The sequence below is a fragment of the Lacerta agilis genome, chromosome 5 (genome assembly GCF_009819535.1).
Source record: "Lacerta agilis isolate rLacAgi1 chromosome 5, rLacAgi1.pri, whole genome shotgun sequence".
NCBI classification, from domain to species: domain Eukaryota; kingdom Metazoa; phylum Chordata; class Lepidosauria; order Squamata; family Lacertidae; genus Lacerta; species Lacerta agilis.
This window is the reverse complement of record NC_046316.1, coordinates 80,974,814-80,991,054: the sequence shown is the minus strand read 5'-3', so window position 1 is coordinate 80,991,054 and position 16,241 is coordinate 80,974,814. Positions and strand designations below refer to the sequence as shown.

General features: G+C 45.5%; 1 protein-coding gene across 1 annotated transcript; it reads left to right on the top strand.

Moving 5' to 3' along the window:
- Positions 1-5,282: 5,282 nt before the first annotated feature.
- LRRC34 (leucine rich repeat containing 34) lies at positions 5,283-15,236 on the top strand. Its single transcript, XM_033150645.1, has 10 exons — positions 5,283-5,398; positions 6,015-6,136; positions 8,557-8,621; positions 9,069-9,152; positions 9,578-9,706; positions 9,893-9,988; positions 11,301-11,455; positions 13,594-13,749; positions 14,527-14,653; positions 14,884-15,236. Exons 1-10 carry the CDS (start codon positions 5,283-5,285, stop codon positions 15,085-15,087), a joined length of 1,254 nt encoding a protein of 417 aa, XP_033006536.1. The 3' UTR covers positions 15,088-15,236.
- The last annotated feature ends 1,005 nt before the right edge of the window (positions 15,237-16,241 follow it).

Genomic DNA, 16,241 nt, shown 5'->3' with positions numbered 1-16,241 from the left:
AGGTTCCTCTGTTTACCCAAACCTGATTATACTACTGAGCACAGATAATTAATTAGCATACTGTTTAATTCCAAGACAGGTCCATGTTGGAGGCACAAACGGATCTGCAGCAGATCTGCTCCATACATTTAAAGCATATCCAACCCACATTTTAAATACATGGCTTCCGCCAAAGAATTCTGCGAACTGTACCTTTCTCCTCACAGAGCTTCAAGCCCCAGCACCCTTAACAAACCAGAGCCCCCAGGGATATTGGGTGGGGGGAAGTTGTGTGCTTTAAATGTGTGTTGGATATGGTTTAAATGTATAGAAGGAATCTGTGCCCTGGTGGCTGGCTTTCATAGCTTTGCAGAGGAAGAGTCCCCAATCAGAAAGAGACACCCTGTGTCCAAAGTTTTGCTGTTTGTTTACCAGATTCATAGTATGTCTTCAGATTCATATTATCTTGCAAGTATCCCCTATTGTTTTGTCTAGATTTGCCTGGAATTTTATATTGACAGCTACAAGCTAGGGCAAGGGAAAGAGGAAAAATTATTCAGTGGCCAAGAATAAGTGGCTGCAGTGGCTTGCACATCATTTCACTGCTGCTTCCCAACAAACAGATGCATCATTAATAGTGCCAAATAAAGAAATATGGACAAACGTGTTAAATTGGCATAACTTACAAGGGGTGCAGTATTCAGCTTTGGACTTGAAAGCATAGCCTGTAACCATCCTCAGTTGGCTTTGCACAGCAGACCCCCCATCTAAAACGTCAATAGTCTGCAACAATGGGTTTCAAACTTTTCCAGAGGACTGACTTCTTTGGATGTTTATCATAGAATTGTGTGTTGGAAGGGGTCCCGAGAATCATCTGGTCCAACCTCCTGCAATGCAGAATTCCTGCCCACAACCATCCCAGGGTGGGCTCAAACCACCAACCTTTTGGTTAAGAGCCAGACGTACTAGCCCACTGCGCAACCCGAGATCTCTATAGTTCCTCAATTTGAAAATAAGCAACCATGGACAAACTTCATGATGGGCACCTTGTCTGTTGTTACTGATACTGCCTTGGAAGTGATGCTTCCAGCGCATGAACTCAATGTGCTCTGTAGGAATAATTCACAGAACCTTCTGAAGCATGTAGGGCAGGAATGGGGAACCAGTGGCCCTTCAGACAGAGGTTGTTGTACTTCAACTTCCCTCAGCCCCAGCCAGCATGGCCAATGGTCAGGGGGTTAAGGAGAGCTGTAGCCATACCAGTGCCAAATGTATTGCTTTGATTTCCTTTGGACCACATCAGCCAGGCTGGGGGGTGGGTCATGTCTAAGGCTAGGCAGCCCAGAATCTCCATACACACTGCCCAGGCTTGCACTCCACACAGGTCACTTCAGGCGCTGCGATTCTCCTGCAGATTCGACTTCCCACACATGGTTTCCAGACAGACGGATGCCAACAAAGAATGTTCAACAGCATCTAGAGGGCAACTGGGTTCTGGTCCCAGGTGCTGGGGCTCAAAATCCAGCCCTTTCAGCCTCACTATCTGGTCCTTGGGGTTCTACCCATTCTACACACCCTCCTGAGCCACACCGCTCACCTGCCCTGCGGAGAGCCAGTGTGGTGTAGTGGTTAAGAGCGGTAGACTCGTTATCTGGGGAACCGGGTTCACGTCTCTGCTCCTCCACATGCAGCTGCTGGGTGACCTTGGGTTAGTCACACTTCTCTGAAGTCTCTCAGCCCCACTCACCTCACAGAGTGTTTGTTGTGTGGGGGAGGAAGGGAAAGGAGAATGTTAGCCGCTTTGAGACTCCTTCGGGTAGTGAAAAGCGGGATATCAAATCCAAACTCTTCTTCTCTTTCTTCTTTGCACAATCAAGTATATTTGACTGCTTGGAATATTTATTTAGGGGATAGAGAAGGGCATGCAAGCTTGAAGAAACTAGCCTACTGGGTAAAAATCACATTTGCTGCTTTGCCCACTTTCCCATCTCATCCTACCCCCTGTCCCGGCCACCTGCCCCCCCCACCCCGGAGGGAATAGGGTACCCAGAGAGAAAAAGGCTAGTCACCCCTGCCTTTGAAAGTCTTAAGGACATGGGCCCAGTCCTTTATGTTTTATAGCAAGAGTAGTTTGGAGGTCAGCCTCTCTCAACCTCACAGCACTTCTTTCTAACCTCATCTGCTTGGGCTGGGCGCTAACTCACTAATAAAGGAAAGGCACCCTTGTACATGTTCAGGGACACCATTTAGCTTTGCTTTCCATGTGCAGGGGGCTCAGATGCCACCAACCTTCGCCAAAGGAAATGCATTATGAAGGAAAGACGTCTCGGATCAATGAACATACGAAGCTGCCTTGTAATGAATCAGATGGCGGATATGGCCCAGTATTGCTTGCTTTGACTGGCAGCAGCTCTACCATGTTCCATACAACGAACATTTCCAATGCCCGGGGATTGAATCTGGGATCTTCTGCATGCAAAGCAGATGCTCTACCCACTGAGCTATGTCGCTATCTCATTATTTTGCTAATACTTTGCATGCTTTGCAAAGGACACCCAGGGTGTAGTCGCGCTGTGGTGCTTTACTGAGTTCCAACGGAGCCCGAAATCAGGCGGTCGCCAGGCCCTCTTGCTAGCTACCTTTGTAGGGAAAGGTGGGTGGCGCGAGGTCCCTTCTTACCCGGGATTTTGTAGACTGGAACTGTAGGGGCGCAGGCGCATTCAGGAATCCCCCGGGACGCAGGCGAAAAAAAAAAAAGCGCGTGCCCAGTCACTATAGCAACCGCGATCGGGGCGGAGTTGGTTGCCTTGGGGCGCGCGCTCTGCAAAAAAATAAAAATAAAGAAAAAATAAAGAAAAAGCGTCTCGGCGGCAACAGTAGCAGGAGGTAAGTGGCGCAATTGGAGAGGGTTGCGGTCTTAATCCTGGGGTTTCACGGTTCCCAAAAGGCGCAGTGGGTGCAAGGCTCTGGGCAGCGGTGCCCTCACTTTTTGCCCTACGATCGACAAAGCGGCATAGGATTTACATAAAGAGATTATTTTTCTTCAAGCAGCGTCGGTGTGCAAAATCTGTGCGCTCTTACTCAGAAGTACTGCTTTTAGTGGGGTTTGCTCACAGGCAACTGTGCAAAGGATTGGCTCCTGTGGGATTAATCTGAAAATCGTTGCCACGCGGGATTCCAGTGAAGTACAGTATTAGAACGGAGGGCAATAGTTTTAGTTGGGAGCTGCTATAAATTTATTTTCAGGTTTTGGGTGGGGATTAAGGAGAGGAGATGATGGGGGTATCTGTCATCCTGTGGGTGGCCATCAGTTGACAGAATAGAAAGTGACCTGGTCCTCCCTGGCATATTTAAACGAAGGGTGCATGGGGAGAGGGTATTCCCACTGTTTCTGTTTACAGATAGGGCAAATCCTGATTGAATGGGGAAGGGTACAAGCTGGTATCCTGATACTGAAGACATTATTGTGTGGATGCTGAGAGAAAACTTGTGTGCATGAGCTGTACCACAATAAACACTTGTCTGGAAAAACCCTTTGTCAACAGGGTATCCAGTTGTGCACAGGGCAGGCAGGCAGCCTGAATCTTTTGCTTGCCGACTTGGAAGCAAGTAAAGTACAGTACTATCAGCTCAAAGGGATTAACTGGGATCATTTGACCCCCAGTAGTGGTCCCTAGTAGTGTTCCTCCCACTCCTTCTCTTTCCATGCTCTAGGACGTGTAACCCTGAACAAAGCTACTTAGGAAAAAAAAATCCACTGGAACCAGCTTGTGTGCTTCAAATAATTGTGTTCAAAATTGGTCTGTTAGCGTTTTGTTTATATGGATGAAGAAGCAGGGGTGCCAACTTGAATAAAATATTGGGGGGGGCAAGTAAGCCCCGCCCCACATAATTGATCCCATGACACAGCAGACACACACTGTTTGAATGGCAATACCCATCAACTTTGATTGGGGGGAGCCCCTTAAAATATTGTATTAAGGGGGGAGGAAGGGACCCTGGCTCCTATGTGAAGAGGGATTAGTAACTGGAAGCAGCATTTGCATGGTCAGCTTCAGGGTTACCCAACATGGACAAACAGGTCAAACCTTACGCCAAAGGATAAATGGACATAAATCTGATATCAGAAATCACAAGACAGAGAAACCAGTAGGAGAACACTTCAATCTCCCAGGACATTCTATAAAAGATCTCAAAGTAGCTGTCTTAATACAAAGGAATTTACGAAATAGACTGGAAAGAGAAGTGGCTGAATTGCAACTAATCACCAAACTTAAAACCATGGAGAAACCTGGTCTGAACAAAGACATTGGATTCTTATCTCATTATACATGACAAAACAATCTTTAGCCATCTCACCCCTTGTCTTTCCCTGTAAGACCAATTGCAATTGTTAAGCGTCAACAGGTTTTCCACACCTATCAGCTGATCACCCATTCCCACCACCCTTCCGAGTAATACCCCTCCCCACTCCCTCACTATATTTAAGGGTCTGGTGACTTCCGTTTCAGTGTATCTGAAGAAGTGTGCATGCACACGAGAGCTCATACCAAGAACAAACTTAGTTGGTCTCTAAGGTGCTACTGGAAGGAATTTTTTATTTTGTTTTGTTTTGACTATGGCAGACCAACACGGCTACCTACCTGTAACTCCAACATCCCTGGTTATTGACCAAGCTGGCTGGGACCCACAACGTATGGATGGCACCATCTTGGCTACCCCATGTTTACTTCCTCTGGGGTGATTATGCCCCTGGATGAAGCAGTGGGCGTGCACACAAAATAAATCTGCCGCCAGGACTTTAATGCCCAATTTGTATCGGAGAGATGCCACTAATCGGGCTGCATAGAAAAGCAACTCCCTTGTTACGTCTTAGGGAAAGGAGGGAAACTGCATTCTCTGTTGGAGGCTGCATGTTGGCATGGGCAGGGCCACTGCATTCTCTCTCTCGCACACACACACAGCTCCTCCCAATTTGTCTTTCTCTCTGCCGCTCACCAGCCTCCTTTTGCCTGGCTGGAATGTAGCCTTGAACTGTGAACTTGCTCCCCTGGATGTAGAACAGAGAGGGGTGTGTGAGCATGTGTAAAAATTAGCCTACTGTACAAAGCTAAAATGTACATTCATTGCTCCACCTACTTTTGCTGCTACATGTGACCTTTGGAAACTTGTGCAGAAGGAAATGAGTCCCTGAGGCTGACAGACATTTTCTCCACCTAGTGTATGCATTGTTATTATTCTCTTCATACATGATGTGTAGTCAATTGTCCCCCCCCCCATAGGTAGATACTACAGGTACCGGTATGCCAAAATACATAAGCCTTGATCGACAATATTCTCTAGCGTGTGAAGAACTAAAACACCCTGAGAACCCCTTCATAGCCCGCATTCTCCAAGAAGTGAAGCAGGATGAAGAAACGTAAGCGAATAGTTACATTGTGGAGACTAAACCAATACGATTTTGAACTGTTAAGTTGGGTTTTTATATGCTGTGCTTTAAAATCCAAATGTTGTATGCTGAGATAAAACCAAATTCTGCAGCAATTAGGCTGGCTTCTGCAATCAGTAAATTATTATTATTATTATTACTAATACTATTATTTAATTTATTGGTTGCTTTATCTTGCCCAAGGCAACCCAAAGCGACTTACTACCAACCAACCAAGCAAAACAAAAAAACCACATAGATACATTACAGAGTATGCAAATTATGCAGACTTGCCTATACTTTATTATTTTGTACACTCTACTAGGTATGAGGAAGGACTTAGTTTTCCTGGAATGTACAATAAAAATGCTAAAGAAAGGGAGGCAGATGTCATCCTGGCCTCCTTCCCCTTGAAGCAGCTAAATTGATAATTCTGTACATAAAGTTTCCTTTTAAACTGCCATCCACATTGTGATTATATAAATCAACCACTGTCTACTAAAAGTTTTATTGAAGAGGAACTTCTATAAATCCAGAAGTAATTTTTGAAGCACTAAGAGAAACCAAACCACGACGACAACCAACTTTCCCGTTTACGTCGTAACAGGTTGAAAAAAAAAATCACTATAAAAATTGCTGGAAATAACCGCTTGATACCTGTGCAGAAGGTGACAGATGACGATTTTCAAATCCTGGCTACGGTTTTTACAAATAATGTGTTTCTTACAGGTATGTCTTGTTTTTATTTAAGCCTTTGAAAAGCAGACCAATTGATAGCTTTAGTTCCATTCTCTGCCCGCTTCCTTTGTCTCTCTTTTCATATGTGCATGTTGAGAAATATTCAGCCATCCAGGTGGTAAGCTACTAACTACTGTAGCTTAAGCTACTAGTGTAGGCATTCTTTCTCTGTTTCTTATTCCGTGCTGTGGGTGAGCACTGAAAACATTCCTTATCACACCCATGCCTGCACTTAGCCCAGGGTGGAGGATTGAGCAAACAAAGAACCATCAGGAATCTTTATTTTGGATTTGCAACCTGATCCACAGAGCAGTTTTTGTGCACAGGGTCCACTACAGACACTGCCTTTCATACTCACATACCCGCCTTTCTCTAAGCCAGGGATAGGGAACCTTTTTCAGCACAAAGGCAACATCACCTTCTGAGGGCCACAAGCCACTTTCCAACCCCTCTGTTTTTAGCACTAAGGGATCTTCCAAGCCATACCACTTACTGGCCTTGCTTTGCATCCTCCTTGAGTGTTTTTGCCTGGCTGGAATATGCCCTTGAATTCTGGTAATGCCTCACGCTTCCCTGGGTGGAGGGTAGAGAAGGCCATGCAAGTGTGTGGAGCATGTGGGTGAAGCAGTAAGCATAAATGTTACCGTTGAACATTTATATTCGTTGCTCCTTCCCAGAAGCGCACGTGGCGCTCAGGTGAGAAATGGTTCCCTACCCCCTGCCCAAAAAAAGGAAGAAAAGAGTATTACCTATTGTGTAATCGGGGCTTTTTTTCAGCCGGAAATTGCTGGAACTCAGTTCCGGCACCTCAGGTGGGTGCCATTACAATTTTAAGAGAACAAGGGATGTTTTCATAGTGAGTTCCGCTGCCTCTCTTTCTAGGAAAATAGCACTGGATATAATTAACACTGAAATGAAACGTGGTCAGACACAACCTAAGAGACAACTCTCATTATGAAATACATGGTATCCAGAGCCTTGGATGCTTGGAGTTGGTCTTCTTCCTATGAATTCTCTACAGCCTCGGGGCGGACCCTGCTTGTAAACAAACCCAGGGCTGGAGCAAAAGCCAGCTCTTGTGCAAACAGGACATGGGGCATTTTGCTAAGGGAGGCTTAAATCACCTTTGAGTCTTTCCCATAGTTACTTATATTAGCTGCAGGCATTATTTCATGCTGAAGAAACAAAGAGAGAAGAGCCGCTTGCCACATCATAGAATCATAGCATCATAGAGTTGGAAGAGACCACAAGGGCCATCCAGTCCAACCCCCTGCCAAGCAGGAAACACCATCAAAGCATTCCTGGCAGATGGCTGTTAAGCCTCTGCTTTAAGACCTCCAAAGAAGGAGACTCCACCACACTCCTTGGTAGCAAATTCCACTGCCAAACAGCTTTCACTGTCAGGAAGTTCTTCCTAATGTTTAGGTGGAATCTTCTTTCTTGTAGTTTGAATCCATTGCTCTGTGTCCGCTTCTCTGTAGCAGCAGAAAACAACCTTTCACCCTCCTCTATATGACAGCCTTTTATATATTTGAACATGGCTATCATGTCACCCCTTAACCTTCTCTTCTCCAGGCTAAACATACCCAGCTCCCTAAGCCGTTCCTCATAAGGCATTGTTTCCAGGCCTTTGACCATTTTGGTTGCCCTCTTCTGGACATGAATGAGTGTTCTTCCCTGGAGAAGGTTTTGCCTTCAGTTGACAAGCCCAACTGAAGCAGGATGGTTGGATTTTTTTTGGCATTGACTTGTGACCTTGATTTTCTGTGTCAATTGCTCAGTTTGGGGGTGGCACAAAATGGCACTAAACGAGCGCTAAACTATGGCATCAGGTTTTTGGGGGGGGCAATCTGGAATCTCGGGGTCACGCGATAATGAAGCTCTGTTTTTGTCCTCCAGTGAAAGTGTGCAACCTATGAGGGTTGCTAAGTGGAAGCAAAAGAGAGACTAGGTTTTATGTTCACATTAGAAAACTAAAGGAAGCAAGAGCCACTTTAAGGGCACTTATAGGCCGTCACTATTTTTGAGTGGGATTCAGGTCACATCACACCAAATTCAGCGCATGCAATTGCAGTTGGTTTGGGGGTATTGGGCAACAAACCTGCTTCTTTAAAAGACGACTTTTGTACTCAACATGCATTTAAAGCATATCCTCCCCTCCCCCCCCCCAAAAAAAAGAATATCAGAAAGCATAGTTTATTAAAGGTGCTGGTAATTGTAGCTCTTTGAGAGGTAAACTACAGTTCCCAGGATTCTTTCCTTTGACAGTTATCCTAAGTCTCATGTATGGAAATGCAATTAGGTGAAAAGGTGCAGATAATTTGATGGCTAAGACAAAAGGACTGGGTGAAAAGTGATCCATTAAGGTTAGCATGGAGCCTGCTCATTGCTGTATTCCTTGGCTCTTTCAGGACTTGACCTGAGATATAACCTTTTGAGTGATGCTGGCGCAGTACACATTGCAGCTTTCCTTCAGGTACTTCTTGCGGGTGTGTGGGTGTGTGTGTGATATTTGTGGATTTTATAGCTCCGATTTGGTAAGGTGACCTTCTTCCAAAATTGAGCTTTATCTATGTAACTTTCTCCTTTACGATGCGCTGCGTTCCTTCCAGGACATCGTTTTGGGTTGAGAAATACAAACCGTTCAGGTATTATAAAGAACTAGACAGAGTTTAGTGAAATGTGTAATTGATTTAATGTCGTTGGTACGGCGTTGCTATGCGCATCTCAGACTCAGAGCACGGAGAGGTTTCTGGAGTCCCGGTGTCTGCCTGGAGTTTGGTGTCCTTGGAATGAAGTGTACATCCACTTGGGAAGGGCATGGCTTTGCAGTTTTCCGATGACAAGGCTTTGGGTAGAATGGGAAGGAAGCGTCTCGCGGAACCCACACATTGACAGCAAGCTGAATGTCCTTGTATTCTAGGATAATCATACTCTGCTGTACCTGAACCTGATGTTTAATGACATTGGTACCATGGGAGCAGAATTCATAGCTAAATCATTGCATGTAAGTATTGTTCAGCTGGATAAGAAAGAACACTACACGGGTTTCCCCTTTGAAGCAAAATACTTTGGAACTCAGAAATCAGCTTGCAAAACTAAATTGTTTAATGCTTAAAGCTGCAATCAGAAGCATATTTGTCTAGAATTGCCACTGAGAGCAGTGCTTTGGGTGTAGGCTGTCTTGGTTTAAGAAAATGGGGATCAATAGGTGAACCACAGGCTCCCTCCCACCTGTGGGATTATTTAACACTAGTACTCCCCCCCCCCGCTTCTGCTGCCCAAATATTATTCTAAAGCATGTTACAGGGTTGTAGCTGTAGCAGGTTATTATTTTTCATAGCAATAAACAGTATTCTTGGAGATAACCTACGGTATTTCTGTGAGTTTAGATTACAGTTATATTGGAAATAATTGACTTTTCACGCCTAGAGGAATGAAGCACTGCTTCACCTAAGAATGACTGGCAACAAGATGGACAACAAGGGAGGAATGTATTTTGCAGCAATGTTGCAGGTTAACAACACTTTACAGAAGTTAGATTTGGGAGACACAGATCTGGTGAGTAAAACTGCCATTTTAGGACATGTCTACATGCACAGAAATGTAAGCCTGTTTCAAACATATCATTGTGAGTTGGGGGGGGGGGGACAAAAGATAAACTTGCATGTAGATGGAGGGTTTACTCAGTGGGAGCTAAATGCACCTGCCTTACTCTGGATTGTGTCTTTTGTCTTTTATTTCCAGCGCACACAGAGTCTCATAGCATTAGCAACAGTTCTGAATCACAATAGTGCAATCAAAGCCATAAATCTAAATCGGCCAATACTCTACAGTGAAGAGGTAAGCAACATTTTGCATTGTTTCCCTTGAAATGGGGAGCCAGGAGCCAGGAATGATGCTTCAAAAACAAGCCTAGGGAGTAAGAAAAAGCATTGACAAAGCTTTTCAACAGTTTTAACAATAACAGCTAAAGTTCTCTTTCTCTCTGTGGCTGCTGAAATGAAGAAAACTTGGCAGGGTTGGGAACAAGGAATAGATTTTTGTGTGAGATGGCTGAGAGCTCAGTTGATATTAAAGACAAATTCTCAGAGGTATCCTTTATACTTTTGTTTGAAATGTATATCTGCCCCACTGTGCAAACTCTTGGCTCTAGTGGGTGGATCGTAGAGATCTAGAAACACACACACACACACACACACACACACACACACACACACACACCACTAGCCTAACATCCGTCCATCCTTACTGTAAGGTAAATGGCAGAAAGCACATCTCCAAAAGATTAAACTAGCCAGCAGAATTTTCAAACCCTATTGTCTGTAAGTAGTCTGCAATTCTACTTTCCCCCATTCCTTTATATAGATGTTATTGTTAATCTCAGCAAGAGTTGTGTTGTATGCTCAGGTGCAGTGCAAGTGGATGCTTTCACATTCAATTAAATGAACCTTGGTTCAGCATAAAGCAGGACCGTAGAGTTAGGCGTATTTGAATTTAAACACAGGGCAACTCCACCTCCAAACACCTTCATGTTGTGGATAGTTAGTTACATACAGAGCTGGTTTGCACATAATGCTATGCCAAACTGTGGCTTAGCAGAGATGTGCAACCATGCAGGTTCCTGGAAAGGAGATTTCAGCTGCTTGGCTGCTTCTCTGGCCCTGCTGATGCTATTCTGCTTTGAACTAAGCCATGGTTTGTCTAAGTGTGCCCTCTGAACCCAGGTTCGTGCTTTGTCTCACGGACCGTCATCAAGGTTTGTTCTGTTATCATGGTTTATCTGGAGCAACAGAATACATGAGCCCTGGTTCAGATGACGCACTAAGCCAAACCATGGCTTAGCTCAGAACAGTGTGGGAGCACAAGGACTGGGGAAGGGGCACAGCTGCCACAAGCTCTCTCTGGGAATCTTCACACATTCAAGCTAAGCAATGGTTTGGCTTAGCATTACATGCTACATGTTCGCACAATGGAATTTGGTGGATGGAACATACCTGTCCTGTGGAGTAAAGCAGATGATAATGTGCATCACACCTGCATTTATCCCCATAGAAGTGGCTAGATGTATTTTGTAATGCCAGCAGGGTACACATCCCCACTGGCTCTAGAACATCTTATGTTCAAGTTGTAATTCAATAATACGGAATTTTAGGAAGAGACCACGGTCCACACAGCCCTCATGTTGAAAGTCAACAGCACTCTTGTTGAACTGCATTTGTGTAAACACGAAATGAAGAACTTCGGCATGGAACGTCTGTGTGATGCTTTGTATGAAAACAGCACCCTGCGATATCTTGATCTCAGCTGGTAAGAGAAGCTTGAGTTATAAAGATAGCATTTTAGCTATTAGAATGATATGCAGTGTATGAAAACTGATGCATTTGATACCTACGTCTCAAAACAAGCTAAGATCGATTTTTAACTGAGTGTTTCAAACAACTGTACTTGTACATACAGTCATACCTTGGAAGTGGAATGGAATCTGTTCCGGAAGTCTGTTCGACTTCCAAAACATTCGGAAACCAAGGCGCAGCTTCCGATTGGCTGCACACGCAATACAAGGTCATCAGAGGGAAGGCGGAAAAATGAAAGGAGCCGTTTCTGAGGGAGGAAGAAAGGGGGGATTGGGAGAGGGATGGTCTGAGGGGGGACCTTGGAGGGGAAGGTGGGGAAGGAGCCTCTCCGCTGGGAGAGGAGGCAGGCGGGAGTTCAACGGGAGAAGCTGTGGGGAGGCAGGCGAAAACAGGGTCTCCTTCCAGTAAGGGGGGGGGGAGATAGATAGATAGATATAGCAGGGGCGTCGCTAGGGGGGTGCGGTGGGGGCGGTACGCCCCGAGTGGCAGGTGTGACAAGCGGCGGGTGGGGGTGACAAGCGGCAGCCCCTCCTGCCACTCCCCACGCAACGCCGGTCACCCTGGGAGCAGCGGCGCTGCACGGACGGGGTGCTCCCTCGGCCGTGCGCTGTTGCTCCCGGGGCGACGAAGCAAGCGGCGGCGCATGGGGGTGACAAGCGGCAGCCCCTCCCGCCATTCCCAAGCGCTGCCGCTCCCTCCGTCACCCCAGGAGCAACAGCGCACGGCCGAGGGAGCACCCCGTCCGTGCAGCGCTGCTGCTCCCGGGGTGACCGGCAGCGTGGGGAGTGGCAGGAGGGGCCGGCGCTTGTCACCCCAACTCGCTGCCGCTCGCTCAGTCGCCCCAGGAGCAGCAGCGTCGGACCGCCGCTTCCACAGCCTCCTTTTGAGCCGCAGAGCTTAAAAGCGGGCTCTTCGGCTTAAAAGGGGGCTGCAGAAGCAGCGGCGGCACTCCCGGAAACGCCCGGGGGCGGGGCATCGTGACGTCACAATGTGCCGTCACGACGCCCCGCCCCTAGGGTGTTTCCTTTGCCGCCCCGGGTGCCGCGGAGCCTAGCTCCGCCACTGAGATATAGATAGATATATTACGGCTATTGGCCCATCATACAACAATTTCTTAAGACAACATATAAATACACTTAAAACTTCCAGCTTTAAAACATCCAAAAACTTGGGAAGATGCAGTACAGTACAATACAGGGAGGGGAGATAATCGAGGGAAATGTCTGAGAGGGGGGGAGGGGAGGGAAAGGGCCCCTCCCACAGGAACCCCCCGACTCTGAATCCGGCAGGGAAGTGGGGCTGCATCCACTTAACCACTCTGAGCCACAGCAACATGTGGCTGGGTACAGCTAATGTTTAATAATAATGCTTAAGATTTAGATCATGCAATTTAAATATGCAAAGTGCTTCACATACATTATTCTGGTACTTCTTGCAGCGGACCATTTTGCAGAATGGAGGGAGCAGGGTGAGGCTGAGAGAATAATGGATTGACTATTGCAAGGATGGGGAACCTTTGGCTCTCCATATGTCTCTAAATTACAATCAGCCCTAGCAAGCGAGGCCAATGGACAGGGATGATGGTAGTTGTAGTTCAGCAACATCTGGAGAGCCGAAGGTTTTCCACACCTGGTCTAAGGCTACCTCATGTATTCATGACAGTAACAGGATTGAACTGGCAGCTCTCCAGCACACATTCTTAATTACAATATCCACTATACTGGCTCCTAAGATCTGGTTTTAAGTCCCTGTAATGTGGTTGGTGGTTTTATTGCAAATATTTGATTACTGTTCTTGCTCTGTGCTACACATACGTAGTATTTTATTTTGCATATTTGCATTTGGGTTTTTATGCCAGTTGTCTCTTAAGTTTATTGTGGCTTTAGTACGGTTTTATTGTCATGTACAATGACTTCAGCATTTATTTTACAAGGCGACTGATAAATGTAATAAAAAGTAATGCCCCTTAACAGTTAAAAGAAACAAGAGTTTTGTGGCATAGCAACCTAAGTTTTTGTAGAACAAAGTCCACTTTGTCCTCTGAACAATGTTTCTGAACAAAAACAAATGTATACGCTTGTCTCTTTTCAGCAACAAAATTACTCGGGATGGTATTAAATTTTTGGGAAAGCTGTTAAAATTCAACGCCACCCTAGAAATCCTGGACCTTAATTTTAACAGGATAGAGGACGATGGTGCTTTCTATCTGAGTGAGGCCCTTACTACACATAATCGGACTCTTCAAGCGTTAGTATACAGAACTCTTAACTCCCATAATGCATTACTGTGAGAGCAGGTATTTGGATATGGCAGCACAGAATTTCGGAAGCAAAATGGCCCATACTTCAGACCCAAATGTGTCTGCAGTAAACAAAACAGTGACCCATGGGCCTAGCTCCAGAAAACTGTTGAGGTGATGGTGACATCACTGGGGAAGCAGTTTCCAATCCAAATGGCCCACTTCAGCAACTTCTGTTGCACCTTTCAGATCACCTGCTGCTTGCGACTACCGTAAAAGTATTACTCTCCCCAAGTAAGTGCTTGGGTCACTTGTGCAATCAGAGCCTGCATGGGGCGGGGGGGGGTCTTTCTTAGAAATTTTGGGCAGTAGTTAACTATGAAGTCCCATCAGTGCAAGGATTTCTGCTTGTGCATTTCAGTTTGCCTTGAGATGCAAACTGAATCAATCTTCTTCCTCATCCCTGCTGTGAACCCAGTGAACAGATATGATGGTAGATCAGGAAAAGTTGAAAACAGAAGAGAACTGCTTCAGATCTCAAAAACCAGCAGCAGAGGGTTTTCTAGTCACAAGGAACAGGACATCCTTCCTCTCTTGGGTTCGCTAGTGGGCAGGAAGAAGCAGAGGCTGTTAAGGGAGGAACTGGGTGGACTTTATGGCTGGTAGCTGCTGGGAGAAAAGAATAGAGTGGCTCACATATATGGATTTATGTAATTTATGATTGCTTGGCTGTCTGCAGCTGCTCAATGACCTTGGTTTTTTGCTTATATCCTTCTGCTCTCTAGGCTGGGAGTGACAAACAACAACATATCTGGGAAAGGACTGGTGGCCCTTGCAGAGTCAATGAAAACAAACCTAGTTCTTTCCCATATCTACATATGGGGAAACAAATTTGATGAAGACTGCTGTGTGGTACATCTATTGTCTTCTTATGAAATGAAATGGCTGACATCCTTCTACCCCTGTAAAAAAATAGAGAGAGGAGGAGGGATTTGGATTAGAAAAACAATGCTGGGGTGGTGGTGGTGGGGGGGAGGGTTTGATCTCCCTCTCCCAGTGTTGCAGCCACCCACAGCTGCATTTCCCCTTAAAAGAGCAAAGATCTCTTACCAAGAGATATCTGTCTACCCTGTGTGTTTCAGGCATTTGCAGAGTTAATTAAAAGCGGTCGCCTGAAACCTACTGGCACAGATGTCGATCCATATGAAGTGGATGGGAACACGTACTTTGCCGAAGTCTCCTATGGCCTTAAGAGGCACTATTACTGGACACCGAGTTATGGACAGCCTGATAACCACGATGAGAATGCCTCTCTGGCAATAACTCCTGTTGCAGAAAACTTGTAAATGTCAACATATTTTTTCTTAAGCCTTGGCATATTGGGGTTGTTTTTTAAAAAAATAATGTGTGCCTCAAACCTGCAACCAATTACATGTAGTTACTTGGAGAACTGATTTTAAAAGGTTTTGAACCATAAATACTATATTAAACTGAACTGGGAAAGTGCTGGATCCCAGTCTAGCGACAACTAATTTCAGGTCCCGTTGAAAACAGAACTTAAACTACTTGTGACTCCCTTGTTTCAGAGCTTTCCGTGAGTTCCATAGGTTCTTACTGTAACTGTATTGGGACCGTCATGAGCAACACTTACTGTGATAATACAAAGCAGCCTGTAGAAGTGATTTCATACAATTCAAACACTTACTTAGAGGGTACTAAGGAATGTTCAATAGCTTGAAAGTAAGGCTCCTATGCTAGGCATGGTTCTTTGGAAATAAAACACCATATAAATCAACATTGTGCCAATGTAAGTGTTTTTAGGATGTTTATTATTTATATTAACATTTTTCTAAGCAAATGAATTCATTGAAGCCGACTGTGGGGTGGGGGAGCATGGGGAAGAAGGAAGTTGTGACAATGCAGCAGTGCCAGGCTTATGGCTCATGACTTAGACACATCATTATTTGCACAGAATATAGGTACTCCAAGTATTATGAATGACAAATTTTGTTTAAAAATAAGCTACATTGGGGCGGTGTGATCTAAATGATGTTCAATAAAGTTTGTTCTGATCTGCTACGTCTGAAACTGCACTGAATTTTATACATTCATTGACACTGGCTTTCAGTGAATGCATTATGCTCCTGTTAATCCTATTTTGAAAGCTATTAGGTAAAGTTAAAGGACCCCTGACAGGTAAGTCCAGTCGCGAACAACTCTGGGGTTGCGGCGCTCATCTTGCTTTACTGGCCAAGGGAGCTGACGTTTGTCCGCAGACAGTTTTTCCGGGTCATGTGGCCAGCATGACTAAGCCGCTTCTGGCGAAACCAGAGCAGCACATGGAAACGCCGTTTACCTTCCCGCTGGAGCGGTACCTATTTATCTACTTGCACTTTTGACATGCTTTCGAACTGCTAGGTTGGCAGGAGCTGGGACCGAACAATGAGAGCACACCCCATTGCGGGGATTCGAACTGCCGACCTTCCGATCAACAAGCCCT